Genomic DNA, 26,635 nt, shown 5'->3' with positions numbered 1-26,635 from the left:
TACTAATTAGATTATTGTAATGTGATTTGTTGGCATGATTGAATTGTGTTATGAGTTATACTTATTAAATTGGGGATTAAATTTTCACATTTACATGATTTGGGTTATATGATAAAATTATGAAATATTGTATGATTAGTATTGCAAGTGTGATAAATTGAGTTCATAATTTTTGTGAAATTATAATTGGTATGTTTTGACATTTGTGAAGGTCCATGAGCTGTTTAGACTATGTAGAATCATGTTCTGCATAATTATGTAAACTTGTGGAACAAACATTTACTCGTTGGACAAATTATGAGTCAGAGGATCACTAATTTGAGAGTCGTTGGACGAGTATTTACTCACTAGACGAATCCAAAGTCAGAGGCTTATTAACTTGAGAGTCGTTGGATGGGCATTCACTTGCTAGTCAACTTATTGAAGGATGTTTTCCCCTAGAGTCCCAATGATACACTCGTTGAACGAGCAATTTGGTTGCTAGTTGAAAATGCACTTTTCGTCCAATGAGAAGTGTGTTCGTTGGGCGAGTAGATCAAGACCTTGTAGTTGTTGACTGATTTATTTTAGAAGCTTTGTAACTTTTATGAATGATTAATTAAGAAATGATTGATAATTGAGAAGTGTTGATATTAATTCAAGGAGAATAATTAGTGAATTTTTGTATGCATTGATGTAAGAATCTAGTTAAAAGTTATTCTGACGTTCTAATAATTATTCAAATTCTCAAAATAGAGAGGAAAGAGGTATATAATAAGAGTATAACTCTTTATCTAATTTTATAGTCTTATCATAATATCATAAAACTGTATTAATATATTTTATACTTACTTTAATTTATTTGTTTTGAACACACTAGTAAGATGAAACATCCTATTTACTAGTTTTTAGGCCATAAAATTAGGATGTTAGAGCTAGATTCTCGTTAACAAAGCATTACCTTCTCTTTTTCATTGATATGAATGAATTTTTTTTTTAAGTTAGATTTAATGGTAATTATTTTTTGCTAATCATTCATAATTTTTTTTATCAGGTTTTGACTTTTTTTTTATTAATATCAGTGTAGGTTATTTCATTAAAATTAACCATATTTATCTTGAGCTAATTAATTTTTTTTCTCTCTGCATTGATAAAACTATTTTTTTAATGCAAGAGGTTTTTATTAATAAAAATAAAATATCACAAATATTTGAATAATAATATCTATTTATAACTATAAGAAAACTTAACTTTGTAAATGAAATGATAAAATGAAATTTATATAATTTTATCAATATTAATTTATATATATATATATATATATATATATATAAATATATATTACAATCTCTTTCTTAACTTATTATCATATCTTATATTATATTTATTTATATTTATTATTATCGTGAAACATAAATTTAAATTAGATTATTTATTAAATATTAAATTAAAAAAATAATTCAATATTTTTAAGATATTAATTATAATTTTAAATTCTTATATTTTTTAGATTGTAAAAATAATTACGTAAAAAGAATATAAGTTTAAGCTTAATTTAGTTTATTTTTTTTAAAATCAATCCATAATTACTTATTTCTAATTCACCCTTTATAATATATTATTTATTTATTTTCTAAGACTAACAATTATTTTTACATATTTTTTATAAAATTATTCTAATCTTTATTTTCTTTATTTTATTCATTATCATTTTTTTTCTTTTCTTTCTCCATTTTTTCTATTTTTTAATAAATATAAATTTACTTGTATATTTATTTTGTTTATGGTAATCATATATATATAAATTCATTTTTATTTATATTTACTTATTTTTAATTTACCCTTTAAAATATATATTTTTTGAATTAATAGTTTCTTTTACATATCTATAACAATATATAATGGAAAATTTCCTTTTTGTGTCCACTTTTCAAAATACCGATTTTATCCTTTAAATATAACAATTTTTTAAATTTTTTAAAAATTGACCGTTACTTTTACAAACTTTTTATAAAATTAGATGTCTCTGCTTCTTATATTTTTCTTTATTTATCAATGATTATTCTTTTATTTGTTCTGATATATTTTACTTTATTTTTAATAAATATAATTTTAATATATATATATATATATATATATATATATATTAATTTAATAACATTATAATATTATCATCTACTAATATAATATTACGCATATTTAAAAAATATATACACATATAGATGCATGTGTAACGCTGGTTTTCAATAAAACTATTGTAACTGTTATTTCCTTCTACTTCCATCTATTTACTCTTCTTTCTTTGGTAATCAAGTAAATTAGTCTTTCATTTTTTATACACAATATTTAGTATCAAATTTATCCTTATCACTATAACTCAATTTATTAATTTTATAATTTATAAAAATTCTCAGTAATTATCCTCAAATATTATATTATTATACCATCCTAAAACTAAAAGAATATTTATATTTTTAATATTTTTCTTAATATTCTTTTTTTATAATTATTATAATATTTCATTTTTCTTGAAGAGAATCTTTGTAAGAAACCATTAATATTTTTGATATGCATGCTCATACATGAATTTATTTCCACTAGTTTTAATAAGAATTTTATCTTACATACATCCCTTACATTATTTAATTTATTATCTTTCATATATCATTTATATAACCTTGCTATCTTATTATTATATTTTTGTGTATCCAGTCATATCATATTATCTTATATATTTACATATTAAATCACCCACCATATGTCTAAACCTAAAACGAACCATATATCAAATAAATCCATTTATCTACGTGAAATCCACCTAAATACATTGTTACAGCACACGCTGCAAGGTAATGCATAGATAGAGAGAGAAAGGCATTGACACCAAAATTGCGAATCTCGTTCTTCCGTCCTAGCTTTTCTTCTGATCCTAGTCTCTTCTCGCTGTTCTCACCATCATCACACATAGTGAAATCTTCGTAGTTACCAATAGCAATGCCCGCTCAGAAGCGTTCCTTCCCCGATTCTCCTTACGATCACCACCGCCACACCAAACATCACCACCAAGAAAAAACTGAGGAAGAAGAAGATGCACAACAACAAGAGGATAATTACGAATCAAACGGTTCAGGTTTCTAATATTCCCCTTCCTTTCTTCTAGATTCTTTTATTTTCTTCCTCTTCTTCTCATAGTTTCTTCATTCTCTTCTCAGATTCTCACCGCGCCCCGTCTTCTCCCTCCGAAGACAATTCCGAGTACTATCTCTCTCGCTTGCATCATACTCATTATTTACTTGCTTTTATTTAATCTATTGTTTCTCCGCATGATACCATTTTGATCCAGCTAGTGTTGTTTGAGCCATGACGTATTATTTGGTTTCCAAATTCCTCCTATTTGATTAGTAATCCGTTGCATGTTTTGATTTTCGTCTTCTTTATGCGTGTGTGGGACGCCGTTGATTTGTTTTTAGCGTAGGTTTTGGTATTAGGTCCTACCTTTGGATCAGACGTGTTTTCTGGGGGTCGTGATGCGCTGAAGATCTCGTTCAAATGGTTTTGAAATGTGTTTTTCTTTGGCAATCAGAATATCATTTGTCAGTTTTTCGTGAAGTTTTGGATTGGTGATAAAAAAACATTGAAGTGGCTGCAGTTGAATAGGAAGTTGCTTAGTGGTTGTAATTCTTGGAACATAGTTACAATAGTTTTTGTTGTGCTCCCAGATTTTTCTATGAGCAATTGCATTGTGATTTTTTAATCCCTAACGTTGCGGTTGGGTGAAGAAAGAAATTAATCAACAGATGGATAGTAGATCCATCAGGTAGTTACTAGATATACTAGATATTCTAACTTATTGGGGTGGGTTTTGTTTTGTATGTTGAGATTGAACGGGATGATTCAGAAAGGTTCCGTGTGTGTTTGATGACGTAAATGAGAAGCATGACCCGTATTCTAAATTTAGGTTTAGATTTGTCCTGAATAATGAATTGGAATAACAATCACGATGGTATTGTTGTAATTTTCCTTTGGGTTAGGATCTAGATATGCTCATTTGAATTTAAAGCTTGTGTCCATGAATGATTTGCTATAAAAGTGCATTCACATTACATAGTCTATTTTTATACGATAGCAAATTAAATATATCTGTTCAAAGTTCACATAATTATCTGCAAGAAGCTGCAATTAAGTTTGAAAACTGTATTTTGTCCTTGTTGTAGCTTCTTAGGTGACTATGGCTAATGTCTGTGAAGTATTTTCGTGCAAACATATTGCAACTTTACTCTGTTTATCAAATTTAGTATTAGCTATCAAGTGGGTGAAGATTTTTGTGACTACCCAATCTGTATATTCGAGCTATCAACTGCATTATTAATTCTGTTTTTCTTATTAGGTTTGTGTAAATGAAAGCTTATGTTTGTGCTTCGTTTGCAGATTTGTTTTTGTAGAGCTTCTTGAAATTCGCAAAGAAGTCCAATGTCCAATTTGTCTTGGTATGTGTTTTCTTTATCAAGTCTAATATTTCTTGGTACATCTCTGCTATTAAATTATGTGTGAGAATATATTTTTTTATCTTGGTTGGTGGAAGAAGGCAGACATTAGAGATGAAAGTAGGTCATGTAGTTTTAGTTCTGCAAAAAAAAAAAAGATGGATGGAGATTAAGGACATGTGAGGATATTTTCAAAGGAATCTTATGGTGACTAATATCCTTGAGAATTTTATTTGTTGGAGCTCTTCAATGTGATGTGGCCCATCTATCTAACCTCATCATGTGGCTTAAGACTATTGTTGTTGTTATTCTTATTGATGCATTATGCTAAACTTGGAAACCTACTTCTACTTCCTTTAAAACCATGTGTTTCCCCATTTTTTTCTACACAACTACTCTATCATCTTCAAAATATATGTGTTTAGACATTGTGACACTGGATGAGAGAAGCTGGTGGTGGTATGTGTATATCAGAAATGGATATTACCGTGTGGTGGGTTGGGATAGAAAAAGCAATTTTATGATAAAGCTGCTTTTGTGCTATATTTGGTTGGGTGGAAGAAAAGGAAGGAGAGTAAAGTTTGAAATGTGAATTGAAGAGAAGTGTTGCAGGGCCTCTCATTTAGATGTTGTTTAGTTGTTTTCGATGTATTTGATATCAAATCACTTTGTAGTGGAATTCCTTCCTTCTACCACTGTGCCACAGTTGTTCTCCTTTTAAATCTCCCTTTCTAATATGCAAACATCTCTTTTGTGGTTTAAAAGTACTCTAGAAAATTATTACCAAAACAAAAGAAGAGTGATTTCCCTCCAATAGAGTTTATATTCCTAGCTCAGTTTAATAGACTGCCAGTGCTGAACTTTCTGCAAGGCTGCAATTGTGTTACAATTGAATTTGTATAAGTGAGTTTGGAAGTTCATTAAAAATTTAGTTATTGATTGGTCAGTCAGAAAAGGCATCTCTGACAACTTGTAACAGCTTGTGTATGTACAGGAACCACTCAAGTTCTTTATCAATCATAACTACAATCCTCAATGATCATTCTCTCTTAAATTTCTGTTTTCTCTTGTTTTCTACCATTTTCTTTACTACCATAAAGTCTAATTTGGTATCGTCAACTTGTTTTGACTCAGAGGAATGTATTCACAGTCAAATCTGTTTAAACCTCAGCTTTCCTCAGTTTGTGTCTGGACTTGTGTCTTTGTCTTCTTCCGTTGTTGTTTTTCTTGACTCTTGATGGGAAGAATTTTCTGATTTTGAAGCAGCCAATCAAGGCGGTGATCAAAGGTCAGTGATTATTATAATTTGATTGATTGTCAATCCTGAAACCCATTTGTGGTTTTGCTTCAGTGGCAGATTGTGGTCTTCGCTGAGCCAGATGCATTTCTTATTTAGGACCAGTAAGATGAGCTCTCATTCTCGTGGCTTCTGTTGTCACTTTCTAATTCTCTTCTCATGTGTCATTTGGGAGTGTGCACTTGGGGCAACTGTGGGAGATTTGCAACTTCAATTCACCAATATTTTTGTGAAGGTGTGCTAAATAACAGTGCGAATTTACAAGAACGAAAGCAAATATCATGTACAACTCAAGATATTTTCGGTTCATGAAGGCTTTTGAACAGTTTGAAACCAAAACTTTAAATTTGTTGCATAAAGCAGGAAAGAGTGATTATCGTTAAAGCAGCTGAAGTTGATGAGTGATTAAATGAGCTCTTATTAGAAGTGCATATTACTTTGTTGACTCATGTTTTTAAAATAAAAAGTCCTAAAGATCAAAAATAGGAAACTTGCTTCTATAAATTAGGCATACTAGTTTGTTTAATGAATGCAATTATATATATTTTTTCACTGTATCTGGTGTTTGTACATCAACAATAATGTTGATTGGCCATTGTTTTTGGTGCCTTTCGTCTTAATTATGATTTTGCTAGGTAGTGCGGGATTTTATCCTTGAGGGAAATTTTTAAATCTTCTATTCATGTTATACCTGAGTTCTAACAAACGTCCTATTCGTTGAAGATATGACAGTATTTCTGATGCTTCCTCAAACAGGTATTATTAAGAAGACACGAACAGTTATGGAATGCTTGCACCGGTTTTGCAGAGAATGCATTGACAAGTCGATGCGACTGGGGTAGGTTACATGAAGCCATTCCAGACTTTTTCCTTTATGTAATTAATTTGCTCTTGATAATTTGCTCCTCATCTTGCCTATTTTTTGTCTTTTATCTAAAAAACCATAGCTATAATGTCTATATGCAGCTAGATTATTAATTTTTTGTGTAATTCAGGAACAATGAATGCCCTGCTTGTCGGACACACTGTGCCAGTCGTCGTTCTTTGAGAGATGATCCGAACTACGATGCTCTAATTGCAGCTTTATATCCAGACATTGAGAAGTACGAGGAAGAGGTATAGTTCACTTGATTTGTATTTAATATTTAATGACTTTACATAAACTTTCACGATGTTTAACTAGTTATATCACACCTATTAGGAGCTTGAGTTTCGTGAAGAGGACAAGAACCGCAATAAGCTGGTAAATATTTTTTGAGCAATCGTGTTTAAGTATGCTTCAACTTTCAGTTACACCATTAAGGAAAGTTTCACGGTGAAATTGTTATTGAATGTATAGCACTCCTGGGTTACGAAGCTCAAATCTTAGCCTTTGAGGGGAATGCTAGTATAGTTGATGACCTTTTCTTTTTCTTTAAAATCAGATTTGTTGACTATCTATTCGCTAGGCTGCCCCTAAATTCCCACCATCAATTTATATTTACTTACTGTTCAGAGTTATCCTTATTTGGATTTTATCAGTTGCCAACATTCTCTATATAGTCAGATCTTACCATGTTCAAGAGTACTTTGCTACTAGGTTGTCATTTGATAGCTTTTCTGACAGATTCAAGCTTCAATTGCAAAAGTTGTTCAACGACAATCTGAAGCACTGGTTAAGAGACGTAGAGATACACCAGGCTCATTTGTAACAAGATCACAGCGCAATCAACGAAATGTTCTTTCTAGGAGACAAAACCAAGTAATTGATAATCAAGGATCTGAAGATAATGAGGATGAAAATGATAATAATGAAAAGGACTCATCTTCCACAGATGAGCGATGTACAGAATTTAGGCAGAGAAGGCGAAAGAGGCGAACCCGAGTTCGGCCTTCTCAGCCATCATCATCGACAGCAAGTCCTGAGGGTGGATGCATAGAAAGTGATGTGGACGTAAGAGAGAATCGAGGAATTTCTTCTAGACCGTTGTCAAAACCTCAAAAGCTAACTTGGGGAAGGGGTGGTTTTAGGAGTCACACACGGCATGGCAGTGGCAGTGGCAATGGTATCAATAGCAAAAGTGCCCGCAGTAGCCGCTTGGCAAAGTTAGTTGATTATCTCCGTAATTTGAATGAAAACACTGATGAGGTATAGCTTACAGCTGAATTCCCTATACAATGATGAATATATCCCAGTTTGAATTCAATTTATAGAGCCTATGTTCATCTTTGCAGTTAGACGTCCATCTCATTCTTTTGTCTCTGGACAAACAAAGTACACCAAGCTTGCAGCAGCCACACCTTTGCTGTCGACCAACTTTGTCTGTGAAGCACCTTTGTGAGGTGAGCTTCTCTTTGATCACTTGTTTCTTACAATGATACTTTGTAGTCAAGTTTTAATTTTAACAATGTTGTGTCGTGACATCAATACTGGAGTTCATAGATTCACGCTTACTAGCTTATGTTGTTGACATTTACGCAATGAAAGCATTTTTTCGATGAAAGTGATTGCATGATGTTCTTTTCTGGATGATCCAATTATAAGCCTGATGATGATTTTCTATTTTTTTTCCATGGATCCTTTTTGTGCATAGTATGTTGCTGGCCAGACATCTTTGCCAATTGAAGACGTTGAGATATTGGCAGTTAAAGGATGCTGCAATACAGTCTGTGACAAGTCGTTTGATGAGACTTCATCCTTTGATGAGTTAACGGCACTGATTATAGATCCTAGCAAAGATGAATTGGAAACTCTGCAAGGGCATGAATCTTTGACAGAACTTAAATCCAAATGTATATCTCAAAGGGCGCATATGGTGAGTATGAATCAAGACGCATCTTTTACTGAATATTATTGCTTGTTCAAGTATTGACTAATTTTTGTACCCTTTTTCTTCTGCTTCAGATTCTGGCATACAGGCGGAAGGAGTGAAACATTAAAGACAGCTTTTGAATTTATGAATGCCAGAACTTATTCTGTACGTACATAGCAAAATTTTTAACTACAAAACTATATATAGTTAAATAATATGAACGTCCCCAGAGGTTATATAGACAGTTTTGATATTGTTGATGTAAGGACTTACTCTGCATGTACATAGGAAAATTTTCAACTTAAAACTATGATGAATTTATGTGAACCTTTTCAACTTGTTGCATACAAGTTTTGTACTTTGGTTTGCACCCTCTAAAATTTATGACAGTTTTAATTTTGTTTATTTATTTACAATTCCTTAAAAGGACAGAAAACTCTTGTGCTCATTTGCTTACTTATTGCCATACGCAGATTTAGCAAAATAATTTCTCCAGTATTCTAAATTCATCATTTCGAATATAAACACCTGTTCAAAATGCATGTACCTTAACTAAATTCGAAGAGCATAACAAACCCCATTGTGACATTATATAATTATATAATTATATATCCTCTCAGCACTTAGAGTTTGTTAATAATACATTTTTTTGTTCGTTAGCTGGAGAACAACCCATATCATCTTCTTTTCAATTTTTTTTTCTATTTTTACCACAAAAATCAACCATCTATCTTAAGATTAATAAAATATGTATCATGAATGGTTTACTTATTTTGTTTCATATACATCTCAGATATTTGTAAAAATTATAATATTTTAATAATTGATTTACGCATATATTTGAACAATTTTTCATTAGGATTTTGTTTTCAATATAAGAGATAAAAGGAACAAAATTTTTTGTATGCAAAAGTTAAGAAATAAAAATTAGAAAATTTTGATTTTTTTTTTTTACGAATTAACTTATGTACAAACTAATTTTAATTTTTGTAGAAGCCTATTTCATGTTTTTCCTTGACGAATAAGTGCATGGCGAAAATGGTATTGAAGGTGAAGAAAGGGGAGGTGAGAACACATATCTTGTGGATGTGAACGAAGTGACGGAGGAAGCGATGTAGAGAGTGAATGACGATGATGGTGAACATAAGGTTAGAGTAAAACGTGTTGTCATGGGAAAATTATAATTTCATGTAGAATTTATGAATGGAATGGAAGTGAGACTTTCTATGGCAGTTGTAACATAGTCGACAAAAAAAGTATAAATTTTCTATATCAGTTGTATCTATGACTGTTCCAGAACCGTCATAGGTAATATTTTTTAACTGACATAACAAAGTATTTGTTGCACTAATGAACAAATAAATGAACTAAAAAAAATTATACCATTTTAAAATAAACTAAAAGTGAATTCCTAATAAAGAGAAGTTATGGTATTGAGCGTTGTATCAAGAATATGGAAAGTGATTGTGATGTAAAACACTTTTTATTAAAAAAGTATAGTTTGGTTGATGAAGATCTTTGAGTTACAATACCCTTTATGGTATTTAACCAAGAACATATCATCATTAGATGATAACGTTAAATCATTTCAGAGGTTCTCATTTTTGTAACAAAATATCAAGTAGGTCTTTTTTTTTATTTAACTCAATTGGGTCCCTATTTTGAAAAATTCGTTGCAATTAGGTCATTTACATTAGTAGTATAGTAATGATATTAACTATGTGTCATATGTTAGTACATTGTTTTTTTTCTTTTTAATTTTATTTTTTTTTAATTTTTAATATTTTTATATATTTAAAAAAAAATAATTGTCACATGTCAATCTGACATTGTGCCACGTGGTAGAGACAATGTGATGTGGCAGTGACAGCGTCATGTGTCATTATGGGATGTAAAAAATCTCAATGTAGTTCTTGTATTTGTTATTTTGGCTCAATTTGGTCCAATTTTTTTAAAAATTGAATCAATTTCAATCCCTATTCAAATTGAGACAAAATTTTACCTTTATATAAATGTCACAATGATATTTCTAACAAGATTAAGTTTTTATTTTTCATCTGAATTTTATTTAAATATTGTTTCAAGTATTTATATATCAATAATTTATAGACAAATGTTAGAGTTGGTTTAAAAATAACAACATTATAAATTGAATTGTAAATTTTTAAATAAATATATTTATTTTAAATTGTTATAAAATTGTTTTAAAATTTTATATTTGAATTTATAAATTTTTTATTGTAAATGCAACTCTAACATTTATCTATAAATTTTAAATATATAAATATTTAAAAAAAATTTAAATAAAATTCAATGCAAAATATACATTTAAATAAACATAATTTTGTTAAAAATATCAATTATAATAAAAATACCATTGTAAAATTTATATAAAAATTAAATTTAGTATAAGGATGAAATTGATTCAGTTTTAAAAAAATTGGGATCAAATTGAAACAAAATAACAAATATATGGTTTATATTGAGACTTTTCACATCCAATATTGACATGTGACATTATCACTGTCACATCACATTGTCTCTGCCACGTGGCACAATGTCATATTGACACGTGACAATTTTTATTTTAAAAAAATTAAAAAAACCACATGTTGACACATGATACATAGTTAACACTGTTACTATACTACTAATGAAAATAACCTAATTACAATGAATTTTTCAAAATAGAGATCCAATTGAGTTAAATAAAAAGGAGACATACTTGAGATTTCATTACAAACATGAGATCCTCTAGAATAATTTAACCTAGATGATATGATTTAAATGATAAACATCAATTAGTTTATCACGACAGTTAAGAAATCTTATAATTTTAAATATAATAAATAGTTTTAAGTTTTGATTAATTAATATTTTTGCTCAAAGTATATTTATATGAGAAACAACTACAAGATTATTAAGATAAAACAATTTCAATCTTACCAAGTAATTATAGTATTTACAAAACATTAAACTTGGAGGCAACATTAATTATAAGTTTTTCTTTCTATTAAAGTACTCAAGGTTTTTCTTTACCAATAGTTTTATCCTTATCTTTAGTTAGTATATTTTTTCTTTATATTCATGTTACTGTTATTTTTATTCTATTAGTTGAATTTGTATTAGGATTAAAATTGCGTCATTTTTTTTGTTTGGTTTTACTTTTCGGTCTTTTTCAATTTGAGTTTTGCATGTTTTTCTGCTATGGATGGCAAAACGAATTGGTCCAACGGGTCAACCCGTCAGCCTATAGAGAATAAGGTGGTTGGATCAAGAATTTTAGCATGTTAGTGCATATTAACTCGACTTTTTGGCTCGTCAGTTCGTTGGGCTGCAAGACGAGTTGGTCGTCGATTGGCCCGTGGCCCGTCAATATCAAATAAAGTGGGCCAACCTATGGCCCGTATCAATGTTTTTTGTGTTTTGCTTCTTCACTTTTATTAATAGTTAACATGAATAATAAAATTTAAGTTCTTAAGAGTTTATTTTCATGAATGAATGTGATTTTTATCTCCATACATTACTGTAGTGTTCTCCTCCTTATATTTTCTCTTCTAATCAATAATTTAGTAGGTAATCAATTTAAGAATATAATTTTTTTTCTTTGAAAAAAAGGATGGGCCAAACGGGCGTTAGCCCGTCAACCTGTCATAAAATGAGATGGGTTCCATTTTCTGGCCCATCCCAACCATATTCAACGGGCTCGTTTTGTCACTCCTATTTTCTGTCTATATTTTGATGAGAAACTAAAATTTTTGTTTAAATTAAATTGTGGAAGTATTAAATAAAATTAATTACAAAAATTTCATAGATAATTTTACATAAAAAAAATTTAAAAACTAAATTTTAAATAAAATATTTCATTCTTAAATTTATTTTAGGGTCAAACATGCTAAAGTTCATAAAATATTACTATTGCTTAAAACTACTAACATCCTATAATGATGAAACACTTATTTTTTGAATTTGACTTTAAAAACACGTTTAATTAAAGACATATGAAAAGTTTTTTGTTGAATTATGATTTTGTAATCTCCAAATATACATTTTTCGTGCCATTTATTTTATTTGGGTTAAATATGTTTTTGTTTCTTAACTTTCAGTAAATTTTGGAATTAGTTTATTTTGAAATTTTGAATCAATTTATTTCTTCATCTTTCAAAATACGTTATTTTAATCAAATTTCATTAAGTTTATTTGACATTTTAGTATTTGACTTAATATAAAAACAAAAATATGTCAAACAATATAAACAACTCAAACACAATCCTGAAATGTGTACGAAAACATCAAATAAACCTAACAAAATTTGATTACAATGACTAAATCAAACTCAAATACAATCTTGAAATGTGTACAAAATATCAAATAAACCTAACAAAATTTGATTAAAATGACTAAATCTACGTATTTCGAAAGAAGGATTAAATTGATCTAAAATTTCAAAATAGATTAATTTCAAAATTTACTGAAACTTAAGACACAAAAAACATATTTAACCCTTTTATTTTTAATAATTTTAATTTAATTCTCAATTTTACATTTTACATAATTTAATTATGTCTATGGTAAGGTAACTTACATATTTAGCCGATTAGACCAAATCGAAATAAATACAGAATATAAATATTAAATATTAAACTAAAATATCCGTAACCAAATTAAACATGAAACTATTTGAAAAACAAATACAGCATATTAATATTTTTTTTCCTAAAAATTAAAAATACATTTTTTTTTTTAATTTGGAAACCAAAAATGTATTTATCTCAATTTCAGAAATTAATACATATTTAAGTTAATTTTATTCATGATAAATATAAAAAGATATACTTTCATTAATGATATAGAGTGCCAATTAAAATAGAAAGATGACATGAAAAAGAAAGATAAATGTGAATAAAAAAGATAATGGATCGTGCAGATATGTGAAACTTATGATAGAATAAACACAAATGGAGCATCAATATAATTAGCATTATTAATCTACCGAGAAAAATATCACTTGTTAATGTTGACATCACACTGTGATGCCTAAACTAATACATATTTAACATGTTTTGGGAAAATATACATCAAAGAATTGGGATTTTTTTAGGAGCTATGAGAAGAGTAGTATTACAGACACATCACCACTTGGAGAGAATTCAAGAGTTTTTCTTACACAACACCGCTTAGAGAGGATTCAAGAGTTCTTGAACAATTACACTTGCTCCTGAAAAAATCATCTCATGTTAGAGGCAGGACTCGAGACCACTGTTCCAGTGAATAACTTTCGTCTTTCCTTTCTCTGGAATACACGCAAAGTTGGTGATTTGGGTTTCGTTATGTCCTTGGAAGACCTAAAAGCAACATGGTGAGAGAACACAATAAGCAATAAAAAATTTACAATGTAAAAAGTATAAGAAAATTTAGTTAGGTTTTAAACTCATACTTTTGGGGACAAAAAGGATGATCAAAACTTGGAACTGGTCTGGCATGAGGAACCATCGTCCTTCGCAATTGTTTCAAAGCTTTCTCTTCCTCTATCTGCACATTCATGGTACATATCACTTATCAGTATCAATCAGATACTATCTTATTCCCAGATATTAAATTGCAGACATAGTTGACATACCATTCTTGCTGCTTCACTCTCCTCTCTGTATCGTTTGTACACCATTTCTTTTTCTTTAATCTGTAAAAACAAGCTATTTCAGTACTTTCAAAGTAAAACCTCACAAAAGCTATATGAAATTTTTGATTACCCTTTCATCAAATTGTGCTCTGTCCAAAGCTCGATGATTCACATGTAAACTAAATTCCTGAACTTGTGTGAGAGGTTTGCGGACCTTCACTGGAAGAGGGATTGGGTCCCTGCATTTTATAATATCCACGAAAAAAAAAATTAGTTCTTTTGTAGTTTCACCATCTGCACATTAAAGTAAAAAGGTCTTGCTTTTTTCTTCACTCACTCTTTTAAGATTGGTAGTGCTTTAAACTCTCTCATCTGGGCCTCTTCTCTTTCTATTCTCTGTCTTTCTTCCTGTTCCCTTTGCATTTCTTCTTCATGTCTCATCAAACTCTCCAATTGGAATGGCTCTGGTCTTGTGCATTGCTTTGGTTCTGGTTTTGGTGGGATCTGCAAATGATATTCACAGTACACATCATCAATTTTTTTCAACTAGCAAACAGACAAAAAAGTTTTGATCGACAAAAATTCTGTACCACAGGGTAATCGGTGGTGTAAGGGTATGGATTAGCCTTGGGAACCCTTGCTATTTCCTCTTCCAACTGTTTGTGCAGAAGTTCCATGACCAGTTTCTTCTCTTTCTCGGCACCTCTTTCCTGTCATGGTTAAGAATCGGTATAAGAATAACTAGATCAAACATTGCAGTTTCAACCTAAGGGGAAGTAATGAACCTCTGTGTGGAGATGAAATGGATTTGGAGTTGTGTTTCTTTTAATTGGGTTATGGTTCCGTTCAGATTCAGACTTCAAAGAAAGCTGCAACCATAAAAGATAAAATGATTAATCTCACACGATAAAAATGATTCCAGAACTGAAAAGAAAAATATTATTTTAATATTCTAGATATCTCTGCGAGCAGATACTTCATCAATACCTTGCTAAATAAATCAGCCACGGAAGAAGCAGGTGGTGGAATCCTTTCATCTGTGGCAAAATGAAATTCTTGAGGTTCAGTAACATGCTTCTTGGTATTGCAGAATATTCCAATATCCCCTTTACTTTCAAAGATCTGAAAGAAAAATTACGGTTAGTTAATTGATAGAGTAAATTCTTAGAAATGGGTAAAATCTCAGTTGACGACACTATTACCTTCTTATTTAGAGGTTTTGCCTTGAATTTAGGAATGTTTTGAAGCTCCTCTTGCTCTAATTCTAATGAGCTTTTCACCTTGGGTGGGCGGGCTCTTAGTGAAGTTTGAAGTAATGGAGTTTTGGGTTCTGTAAGATGGTGAGGCTTCCATGAATTCCCCTGTTTAACAAAGAGAAGTGAGTAGTGGATCGAAGTGAGTAGTGGATCGAAATGACAAATAGTTGATTCAGTTGTTTCTAAAAGATACCTTATGGGACACCTCTGTTGAAGATATTGAAGCAGTGTCTGCATTCTGATGGGCTCTAGCCAAAGTTTCCAGACGAAATTCCTGAAGAAAATAAGAAGTCAGTAATTCAGAATATAGCCATTTGGCACTTGTAATGTGCGTGAATAAGTTTGTATATTTTTCATTTGCAATTCAGTCTTCTATTCTTTGGTGATGGTTTACCTTAAACTCTGGTGGCTGAGGTGTACTTCTTGGAATAGGAGGCAAAGTTGCAGTTTGCAAAATCTAGAATAGAGAAGAACAAACACATAAAAAACACACAAATGAAAGTGAAGAATAACAGAAAACAAGAATGAAAACAGTACCTTCTTATTCAATGTTCGAGCCTTGAATTTTGGAATTTTAGCCATCATTTCTTCCTCAAGTTCTGCACTACTCTTCACCCTAGTTGGGCGAACGCGCTGAGATGTCTCAAATTCAGGCTCCTTAGGCCTAGTCAATGTAAGTTTTGGTTTTGTCTGAACCAAAGAAGCACCATTATGAATATTTAGTAAAACAATTATTCGAGCACTAAAACATGAAGTGGAAGTAGAAAGTTTGATCCATACATGAGAAACAACGCTAGGCAGGGCTAGATCTCTAGTACTGGACTGAAATCTTTTCATCATTTCTGCCATTGATATAAATGGTACAGATGCAGGAGTTGTTGGTGTCTCACGAACATAAACCTTCAAATACATAATTCAACAAGTGAAGAAAAAGAACCAAAGAGATTTGAAACATAAAGTATTTGATTTAATATATGAGAATTAATGGGACGAAACAAACCTTTCTGTCCTCCTTATTAGTTTTACTAGTGCTAGAAGACATCGTAAAACCCAATTTTGATTTGTTATGAGGCAAAGTTTGATGCTTGACATTCAGAATCTGTAAAGTTAAAAAATAAATTAGAACGCATTTTATGTAAAGACCAAAAATGCAACAGTGAAGTTCAAAATTACCTGTCTAGATTTTCCTCCATCCAATTTTTGCCTCTTAATAGCTTGATTCTCCTGGGATAAGTGAAGAGTCCCACCAATGCTCTTCCCAGTTGCTGACTTTAGCTGAGGTTTTGTATTCGTAAGAATCTTCTTATTCTGGGTCTTCTTGGAATTAGTGGAAGTGGTAACTTTTTTTAGCAAAGCTGGTTTCGGAGTGCAAGCATCTTTTGCTACTTCAGCAGGTGCTCCTTCAGCTGATGAAACAAAGCATCCACTATCTCCTTTATAATCATTCTCACTTCTTTCCTTATCAGTGCAAGGTGCATCATCTTCCTTTACACTAGTGACAGCCAAACACTGGGGTTTGAGATTAGTTTCCAGAACTTTCTCATCAACATTTGCTGGTGCCTAGTAAAATGAAATATAATCAGTCAAACTAACCAAATCTAAAAGTGCATATTTATCATGAAAACTGATGCAACAGTACCTTCTGCATTTTATCAGCTTCAACTTCCTCTGTTTTGGCAGCCATGCTCTGTGGGTATATATTCCTTTCCAGAGCATTATCATCAACACTAGCTAACATCTATCAAAACAGCAGATAATATATTGTGATTAAAGAGTGAATATTCAATTATACACTCGACCAAAACTGAAATAGATAATAGTACCTTCTGCATTTTGTCTGCTTCACTAAAATCACACAAGGTATCTACAGTAATAGATCTAGCAGTCTTGATTTTAGGCATGAATGCTGCAACAAATTTGAAAACCCAGAAAAGTTCAGCCAACTAATTCGTTAACACAAATCACTTTGTGACAACACATAGAAGAACCAACAAAGTTTAATTGCTATTTCCTATTAAAAACACTACAGACTTTGAACACTTTCTAAAACAACAAATGGAGAAATCACTAAGTTTCGGCTGAAAACCATTCACAACATATGTAAAACCAGGATACTTTAACAGAACAGTTTTTAGGCTGAGAGCCATTCACTAATCACAATTTGTTGGAATGAGTGAAAGAGTTGAGTATCAATTACAGAGTCCGAAACACAGCTGAGATCAAACATCTGCATAGAACCAAATGCAACTAAAAACTATGAAGCAATTGGAAGCAAAGCAACCCTATCATAAATTACAGGAGAAACTTTAACGAAAATGAAAGAAAAAAAATTCGCATTCACACCATACTGTGTCATTTAAATATTCCACAATGATAGGAACCAATAAGAACAAAAGAAAGAACTAATTTCCTCACTTCATTTCAATATTTCCGATCATTAAACTCACCTACGAAACAAAACCTCAATATAAAGACGACAACCCTAACTTCTCTCAAATCCAAATCCTAAAATCCTTGAAACCAATCAATATTATAATTATTATTATTATCATTATAGAATTATAGAATAAAAGAGATTGATCATGAGCAAGAACTGAGAAATAAAAAGAGAGAGCAGGAACCTACGAGAAGGAGCGTAAGAGAGAGCGGTGTCGAACCAGAGCTCCGCCTTAAGCGATTCCTCATCGGTCTCTCCTTTAATGAAGTCGAAGAATCGCGGCGCCGAGAACTCGTAGGTCTCGTCCATCACGGTGGCGCCACCGGTTTCCTCCGTCACCGGCATTTCACGTTCCGATTAGGGTTTAACGTCGAGAACTCGAGAAGTGATTAATAAGAGAGAGGGAAAGGGAGAGAGCGTGTTTTATTTGGTGCTTCTGTGAAAGGAAAGAAACGAGGCGGAGGGAATGTGTGTAATGTTGAGCGGAAAGTGTAACGGTTAGTTCTCTAACGGTCCAATTTTCTTTTGAACTTTATTATGAAGCCAGGTAGCGAACCGATTGGTTTATATGGTTCGCAAGTGTCACAACGGCTATTTTCTCATTTCTCATCAACACCACTTCTCAAACGACGACGTTTCGAAGAACATGCAGGTGAGTGAGTGTGAGAAATTGCAATAAAAGTTGCAAGAAAACATGCTAAGTGTAAAGTTAATCATTAAAGTAGTATAATTAAATTTGATTAAAATGAGATTAATTACAAAATACAGATTAACATGCATTATAGAATTGTTAACTTTTATAACCATTTTAAAACCAGACTTAAAATTATTTATGATCAATCAATAGTAGTATTATAATAATAAATAAAAATAAATAAATCAATTGCTAATATGATTTTTGAATTTTGAAATATAACTTCTTTGCTTAAATGGAATCTCATTTCCTTAATTCTCATTTGGAAGAATAGAGAAGTGATTCCCAAATAAAATCTCATTTTCTTTAAACTTCTTGTTACTTTGATGTAATGATAGCATTTAAAAGGACCTGATGTCAGAATTAACCATCACTTGGTTTGAGTTGGTGTTGGAATAATTGTTTTGTTGTTTATTATGATTTTGTTCTTCTTTTATTTTGCTTTTTTTTAGGTCTTTTTTTTTATTTGTAGAAAAAAAAACTATAATTTATTTGCAAGTGTTTTTCTTATATTTTTTTTTTCAAAAGTAGCATGCTCCACTAATTATCTTTTTAAATATTTATCTAAATAATACTGTTTACCATTTATAATCATTGGTAAAGTTTTATTTAAAATAACATAATTTCCAATAAAATTTTACTAATGAGATATTATTCACAATATTTACTTAAATAATACTTTTTACTTTTCATAATTATTAAAAAAGATAGATTAGAATTTGGTTTGGCGAAACTGAATTCCAACTTTCTTTTTAATTTTTTTTAAACATAAAAATCATAGAAAGTTTATTTATTTTTCATTATTATTTTTAATACATTTTATATAAATATTAAATAATTAATATATATTTTATTATTAATAAGTTTATAAATTTATTTATCTATTTTGTAGATATTATTAACTTGAATTTATAAATTTTCTTATCATTTTAATAAACAATATTATTAACTTGAAGGTTTAAATATTTTTTTATCCTACTACTTCTAGTGAAAATTAGAAAAAATCAATCTTCAAAACTTTAGACCAATATAATCTTTCATCTTTAAAAAATGTGTGAATTTAGTCTTTTTAATCAAATTTTTCTTAAGTCCGCTAACTTTCAATAAATATTACAAATAGTTCATTTTTGAAACTTTAAAACAATATATTCCTTCATCTTTAACAAAAAAGTGTGGATTTAGTCTTTCTAACCAAATTTTTGTTAAATTTATTTGATGTTTCAAACATATTTCTCAACTACCATTGAAGTGGTAACAAGTCAATCAGTTTAAACAACTCAAATATCATCATGAAACGTGTTTAAAGTTTGAAACATTGAATAAACCTAACAAAATTTGGTTAACAAGATTAATTTCACATATTTATAAAGTTGGATGACTAGATTGAGACAATGGTTCAAAGAGGGATTGATTCCAATTTTCATTGAGACTATGTTCTTTTGAGTAGATTCACTATTCAAGAGGAATGAGAAGCGAATATTAGAGGGTGATTACCTTGTTCGTTTTTTGTAGGGGTGGACAAAAAATCTAATTTTCTTGATCCAATCCACTTTTGCTCCAATCCAATCCATTTATAATCCATTTTTAAAAAAATTCAATCCATTTAAAATCCATTTAATGGATATGGATTTCAATCTAATTTATATTTTATATATTTTATGGATTGGATATCCATTTTATAAATCAAGATTTTTAAATGTGGATAATCCAAAAAATCCAATCCAAATTTTCAATTTAAATTTTTAGTTGGGTTAGACTAAAGATTAAGATGGACTATGCTAAATTCAGACTTGGACGGACCTTGCTCGACAACCTATACGGATCGGGCAGGCCCGACGACCATAAGAGGTTGGGCGGGCCTAAAGATATGAACGGGCTAGGCGGGCTCGACAAAGCGAACGAGTCGATCGAGCCCAACGATCCGAAAAATTCGAGTGAGCCCAATGACCCGAACGGGGCAGGCGGGCCCAATGACCTGATGAGCCAAGTGGGCCCGAAGACCCGAATGAGCCAGGCGGGTTTGAAGATCCGAACGGGCCAAGCAGGCTCGAAAACCCGAACGGGCCAAGCGGGCCCGATGACCCGAATGGGTCAAGCGGGCTTGAAGAACCGAACAGGTCAGACAGGCCCAAAGACCCAGACGGGCCCGAATGGGGTGGACGACCTAGACGGGCCCGACGACCCGGACGGGTCTGACAACCTACACAGGCGTTACGACCCAGATGGGCACGATGACACGAACGGGCACGTCGACCCGGACGGGGATTACGACCTGTACAGGCTCTACAACCCAAACGAGCTCGACGTCCTGGATGGGCCCTACGACCCGGACGGGCCCCACGACCTGAACATGCTCGACGACCCAGATGGGTCCGATGACCCAGACGGGCCTAACGAACTTGACGCACCCAGACGACCCCACGACTCAAACGTGCCCGACTACCTGATTGGGCCCGACTGTTTGGACGGGTCCGTTCGGGTCGTCTGGCCCGTCTGGCTCGTTTGGCTTGTCAGGTCGTCGGGCTCATTTGGGTTGTCGGGCTCGTTCACGTTGTCGAGCCTGTTCGTGTTGTCGGGCCCGTCCGGGTTGTTTGACTTGTTCGGGTCGTTAAGCTCGTTTGGATCGTCCGTGTCGTCGGGTCCGTCCGGGTCGTCGGGCCCATCCAGGTCATCCGGGCCTTAATGACACAAGTTTTAAAAAAATCAACTTAAATTTCTTTTATAAAAAATGGATTATGGATTTTGAACTTGATCCAAATATTTGGATTGGATTTAAATCTTGATCCAAATATTTGGATCTAAATTTTAAAAAAATCCAAACTACTTTTACTAAAAAAATAGATTTGGGTCAAAAATCTAATCCAATTATTTGAATCTAAAATGGATGTGGATTGGATCATTAAAAATCCAATCCATGTCCACCCTTAGTTTTTTTAGTGATAGAAAGGGATAGGGATAAGGATGGAGAATTAACATGATTCGCAATAAATGTCATCCCTCTACTCTTGATGAGATGGGAGGGTGACAGATGTTAAAAGACTAACTTATCTTCTTTATATTTATTTTTCCCATGCTACCCTCGTAATATTTACTTATTTTCTACTTTACATATTAAATTTATTTTCATACAAAATATAGTGTATTATTTATTTTTTTGAATATTTTTTTTTATGATTTCAATCATTGAATAAAATTTATAAAATAATTATAAATCATTTATATATAATTTTATATAACGTATAACAATAGGGATATTTTAATAATCTAATTTTTTTTTATTTGAAAGTTTTTTAATATGTCATATTAGTCAATTTAGTCACAATGTTTCACAAACTTCACCCTCTAATCCACTCCAAAATCACATTTGAATCCCTCAAAAGAAACAACACTAATTTCAATAAATGCCTATTTACACTATTAACTTCAATAATTAATTAACTATACAACTTAGCTTTTCAATTTTTATTATCAAAATATTTTCTTATTATTAAACAATTTAAAATATATTATTATTTCAAATAAAAAATTATTATAAAAAAATATTGTTCAAAAATAAAATATTACAAACGTAACATGTTATTTTATTAACAATAACAATAGGATCGCAACTCAAATTAATATTATATTTTAGATCTTACGTAATTAACTCATCAAAATTATTATAATATTTAATAACTTAGTAAAATTTTAATAATTTTAATTCATATATTATTTATTTCTTATTTTATAACATGTTTAATTATTATTTTTTATTATTTTACTTCAACAAAATAAACTTTTCAAATGTCATTAAATCCAAAAAAAAATATTTATTCAATTTAAAACTTTTGATTACTCTTAACAAAAAAATAAATCTTATTTCATTTAGATATTACAACCAATTTATTTTTAAAAAATAATTTTCAGAAATATGTGTAATAAATATATTTAATTATAAATACACTTAAAATTATTAATTAAATCAATATTTAAATTTTTTATTTTTATTATCAAATAATTTAATATTCTTTAACAAAATCTTTATATTAACTAAATTTAACACTTTATTTAAATTATTACAAAACAAATTTTAAGTACTATGAATGTTGTAAAATATTAAATATTTTTAACTTTTAAAATTTAACTTTTTTTTTTCAAATTGAAAACTTTATTGGAGTAGATTGCTTTATAATATTGTTATTATATGTTGATCATATTATGATAATAATTAATAGTAAGCGTGAGGTTGAAAAGGTTAAGGATAAATCGAATGATGAATTTGATACTAAACAACTTGGAGTTACTAGGAAGATTATTAGAATTGATATCGCGTGATTTGAAACATCTGAAAATACTTACCTTAGGAAAGTCATTCACAAGTTTGAAGTTTGGTATGACAAACTTGAGACACGTGTTCAAACTTATGGCTTCGCATTATAATGAGTATGAGTGATACACAATCACTTGAACAAAGAGGGTCACAATAAATCACAATCTCTTTGATATGATTATAATGGTTTACAAAACAAATTCTTCCATTTCTTATATTTGATTTAACTTATAGGTGATTAAACATGTAATAAGTTTAACGTATAATTATTGATTTGGTACCCAAACTTTTTCGTTAAGTTCAATTTGGTACCCAAATTTTTGGTTTGTTTAATTTAGTATCCCAATTCTCTAAAGAGATTCAATTTGGTCCTCTCCGTTAAGTTGGAGTTAACATCGTGTCCGCACAGGACATATCTCAAGCCATAAAATTTTTAATTTTCTTTTAATTTTTTAAAAAAAAAATATATTTTTTTTCAAAAAAATTTAAAAGCTGTCACGTGTCAGTTTATTATCGTGCCATATGGCAGCTTACAATGATGACACTTGGCAATGGTAATAGTTGTTTTCAATTTAGTACCCCAATTTAAATTTTTGGTTCAATTTAGTATCCAAATATTTTAAAATGATCCAATTTCGTTCTCTCTAATTTAAGACCAAATTAGTAAATAACCTTAATTACAACTTATATATACATGTTACGATAACTTTTTCTAATATATACATCAAATCATTTCACCTAAATACTTAAATTATTTTATTTTTGACATTTTAACCTTTGTAATTTTTTACACATGAAATTTTTTACACTTGTAAAAAATAAAATAATTTGAATATTTAGGTGTAGTGATTTGAAGTATAAATTCAAAACAATTATTTTAACATGTATATATAAGTTATAATTAAACTTAGTTACTAATTTGGTCTCAAATTGGAAATGACGAAATTGGATCATTTTAAAAAATTGGGGTACTAAATTGAACCAAAAATTTAAATTGGGGTACTAAATTGAAAACAACTATTACCACTGCCATGTGTTATGATTGTAAGCTGCCACGTGGCACGATAATAAACTGACATGTGACAGTTTTTAAATTTTTTGAAAAAAAAAATTAAAAAAAAATTAAAAAATTAAAAATTTCATAATTTGACACGTGTCCTGTACGAACACGATGTTAACTCCAACTTAACGGAGATAACTAAATTGAATCTCTTTAAAAAATTGAGGTACTAAATTGAATAAACTAAAAATTTGGGTACTAAATTGAACTTAACGAAAAAGTTTAGGTACCAAATCAGTAATTATACCTAAGTTTAACTATGTAATAAGTTTAGTAAGAGTAGCAAAACAGGTGAACCAAGATTTTGGTCCAGACTATTATTGGCCCACCAACTCCAGAAGGGTTGGATTGATTTATCATAACAAAAAGGCCAAAAATTATAACCCACCTCGATGGGCCGGAATGGAAGACTGGCCTGCTAGTTATTTTTTTATAATTTTTTAATTATTTTAAAAAATAATATATATATATATATATATATATATATTAATTATGAGCATATTTAATTATATAAATATTTTTTAAGATTTAAATTGATTAATTAATATTTTTTAATTAAATAAATTAAAATAATTATTATATTTATATATTAAATTACTCTTATAATTAATAATTAAAATTTAATTTATATTAATTTATAAATGTTAATGATTAAAATTATAATATTATTTTATATTTATATTATTAAAAATTATAATACATAAAAGTTAATCTTTTAAATTATTTTTGTTTTAATTAAAAAAATGTCTACAGTCCAATCTTAATTTTACAAATTTAGTGATATGAATTAAAATGAATTCACGGGTTGAAAATGTGGACCCGCACCCACCCCGGGTTTTGGATTGGTGGCCAGGAAGCGTGACTCACCTTTTCGCCTTAAAGCTTAAAAACAGATAATTAAATATCGCTCAGTACTCATTTTTTTCACGAATTTGGATTTTTGTTGATTTTTTTTATTGTACTTTTATAATATATTAATTATCATTAATTTTAATATTTTAAAATATATTAAAAAATTATTTAAAATATTAATACAATATATTTTTAATATTAACAAAAAAAATTAATAAAAAATCTGGACTCCTTTTTCGCCTTAAAACTTAAAAACAGATAATTAAATATCGCTCAGTAAAATGTTATTAAAGATTTTTATTCCATTTTTTTTTCTAAGAGCATCTAATATAAGGCCTGCATATTTAGATGTCAGTGATGATAATCACAACATAGCATCCAGTGGTTTAGTATTTTTTGAGATTAATACATCTAAAGAAAATCTCTTAATGACGTTTCTACTTAATTAAAAACATTAAGTTTCTAATTTTTTTCATATATATATATATATATATATATATATTAGGAAAGTTAATTATGATAATTATATTAAAGTTTTCAGTTTTGAAACAACGAGTTATGTTATTTTATTTCAGATTAATTCTATTATTTTTAAAAAAATCAATTCAATTTATTACCTTTTATAATTAGAATGAATGAGATATCTTATGAACAACGTAGACTTAAAGTTTAAGTAAAGTCTTTGTTTTAGGGTTTCTTAAATAGAAAGTTTCAAAAGATAAACTTTCTAGTACTAATATAATTTATTAAATTAAAGGAAAATTATGATTTTGATCCAATTTTGATCTTAATTTGAAAATGGTTCATGGTTAAAATTTGATTATTGTTTGGTCTCTGCATCTTTAAAAATGGTTCATGGTTAAAATTTGATCTTGGCATGCATTGCATTATTTAATTTTTTTATAAAATAAAAAACTAGCATTGGCTTTTCACGAAAATTTAAAAAAAAATAAAATTTTAGTCCTTAAAGTTTAAACTTAATTTGAAAGTGGTCTTTGGTCAAAACTTTGTCACTGGTTTTGGTCCAACAAATTCAAAATAATAATAATAATAATATTACTATTAATAATAATAATATTATTATATAATTATTAATAGTATTATGCTTATATATTAATAATAATTATATATTATTAATAATAATATTAAAATAAATAATAATATTATAACTATTATTAATACTAATATTAATAATAATTATATAATAACAATAATAATAATATATCAATAATAATATAAATCATAATTAATAATATTAATATATCAGTAATAATATTAATAATAATAATATTATTATTTTATAATATTGTTAATTATTATTAATATTATTACTGATATATTAATATTATTAATAATTATAAATATTATTACTCATATATTAATATATATTTTTTAATTAATAATAATAATAATATATGATATATAATAATAATAATAATATATGATATATAATAATAATAATTATTAATAATAGTAATAATATTATTATATATTAATAATGATTTTGAATGTGCAGGATCAAAATGTGATAAGTTTCAACCATGACCATTTTCAAATTAAATTTAAATTTTAGAAACCAAAAAATATACTTTTTCCAATTTTTGTGAAAATCTTCGGCTAGACCGATGCTATTTTTTTATTTTATAAAAAAATAAAATAATATGTGACACGTCGTTTGTTATTTTTAATATTGTTCATAAACAAGGGTCAAAAACAACGATTTTGAAAATGCAGAGACAAAATAGTGATCAAGTTTGGATTAGGGACCATTTCTAAATTATGATCAAACATCAGGACCAAAAACATGTTTTTGCCCTTAAATTAATTGTAAATTTTCAATAAATCATATTTTTGT

General features: G+C 29.4%; 2 protein-coding genes across 4 annotated transcripts; one reads left to right on the top strand and one right to left on the bottom strand.

Annotated features, from left to right (window-relative positions):
* Positions 1 to 2,796: 2,796 nt before the first annotated feature.
* On the top strand, positions 2,797 to 8,961 carry LOC114168211 (putative E3 ubiquitin-protein ligase RING1a). Of its 3 annotated transcripts, XM_028052951.2 has the most exons (10): positions 2,798 to 3,109; positions 3,192 to 3,234; positions 4,408 to 4,466; positions 6,517 to 6,598; positions 6,756 to 6,876; positions 6,962 to 7,003; positions 7,367 to 7,888; positions 7,975 to 8,082; positions 8,334 to 8,555; positions 8,645 to 8,961. In XM_028052951.2, the coding sequence occupies exons 1-10, from the start codon at positions 2,974 to 2,976 to the stop codon at positions 8,669 to 8,671; spliced, it is 1,362 nt and encodes a 453-aa protein (XP_027908752.2). In that variant the 5' UTR covers positions 2,798 to 2,973; the 3' UTR covers positions 8,672 to 8,961. The 3 variants fall into 3 exon arrangements, with proteins under 3 accessions (XP_027908753.2, XP_027908752.2, XP_027908754.1); XM_028052952.2 differs by lacking the exon at positions 6,962 to 7,003 and having other exon boundaries at positions 2,797 to 3,109; XM_028052953.2 differs by lacking the exons at positions 2,798 to 3,109; positions 3,192 to 3,234; positions 4,408 to 4,466 and adding an exon at positions 5,692 to 5,995.
* Positions 8,962 to 13,511: 4,550 nt separating this feature from the next.
* On the bottom strand, positions 13,512 to 18,366 carry TPX2 (targeting protein for XKLP2). Its single transcript, XM_028053646.2, has 18 exons — positions 18,054 to 18,366; positions 17,252 to 17,334; positions 17,068 to 17,166; positions 16,602 to 16,988; positions 16,429 to 16,527; positions 16,209 to 16,328; positions 15,966 to 16,118; positions 15,823 to 15,885; positions 15,622 to 15,702; positions 15,375 to 15,533; positions 15,160 to 15,294; positions 14,958 to 15,041; positions 14,763 to 14,882; positions 14,510 to 14,676; positions 14,303 to 14,411; positions 14,173 to 14,232; positions 13,990 to 14,084; positions 13,512 to 13,897 (listed from the first exon to the last, which is right to left on the bottom strand). Exons 1-18 carry the CDS (start codon positions 18,208 to 18,210, stop codon positions 13,780 to 13,782), a joined length of 2,289 nt encoding a protein of 762 aa, XP_027909447.2. The 5' UTR covers positions 18,211 to 18,366; the 3' UTR covers positions 13,512 to 13,779.
* Between the last annotated feature and the right edge of the window lie 8,269 nt (positions 18,367 to 26,635).

This window comes from Vigna unguiculata, chromosome 11 (genome assembly GCF_037176805.1).
Source record: "Vigna unguiculata cultivar grain cowpea cultivar isolate G323 ecotype 2 chromosome 11, ASM3717680v1, whole genome shotgun sequence".
NCBI lineage: Eukaryota > Viridiplantae > Streptophyta > Magnoliopsida > Fabales > Fabaceae > Vigna > Vigna unguiculata.
Note: the sequence above shows the minus strand (reverse complement) of the source record. Positions and strands in the feature narration are given on the sequence as shown.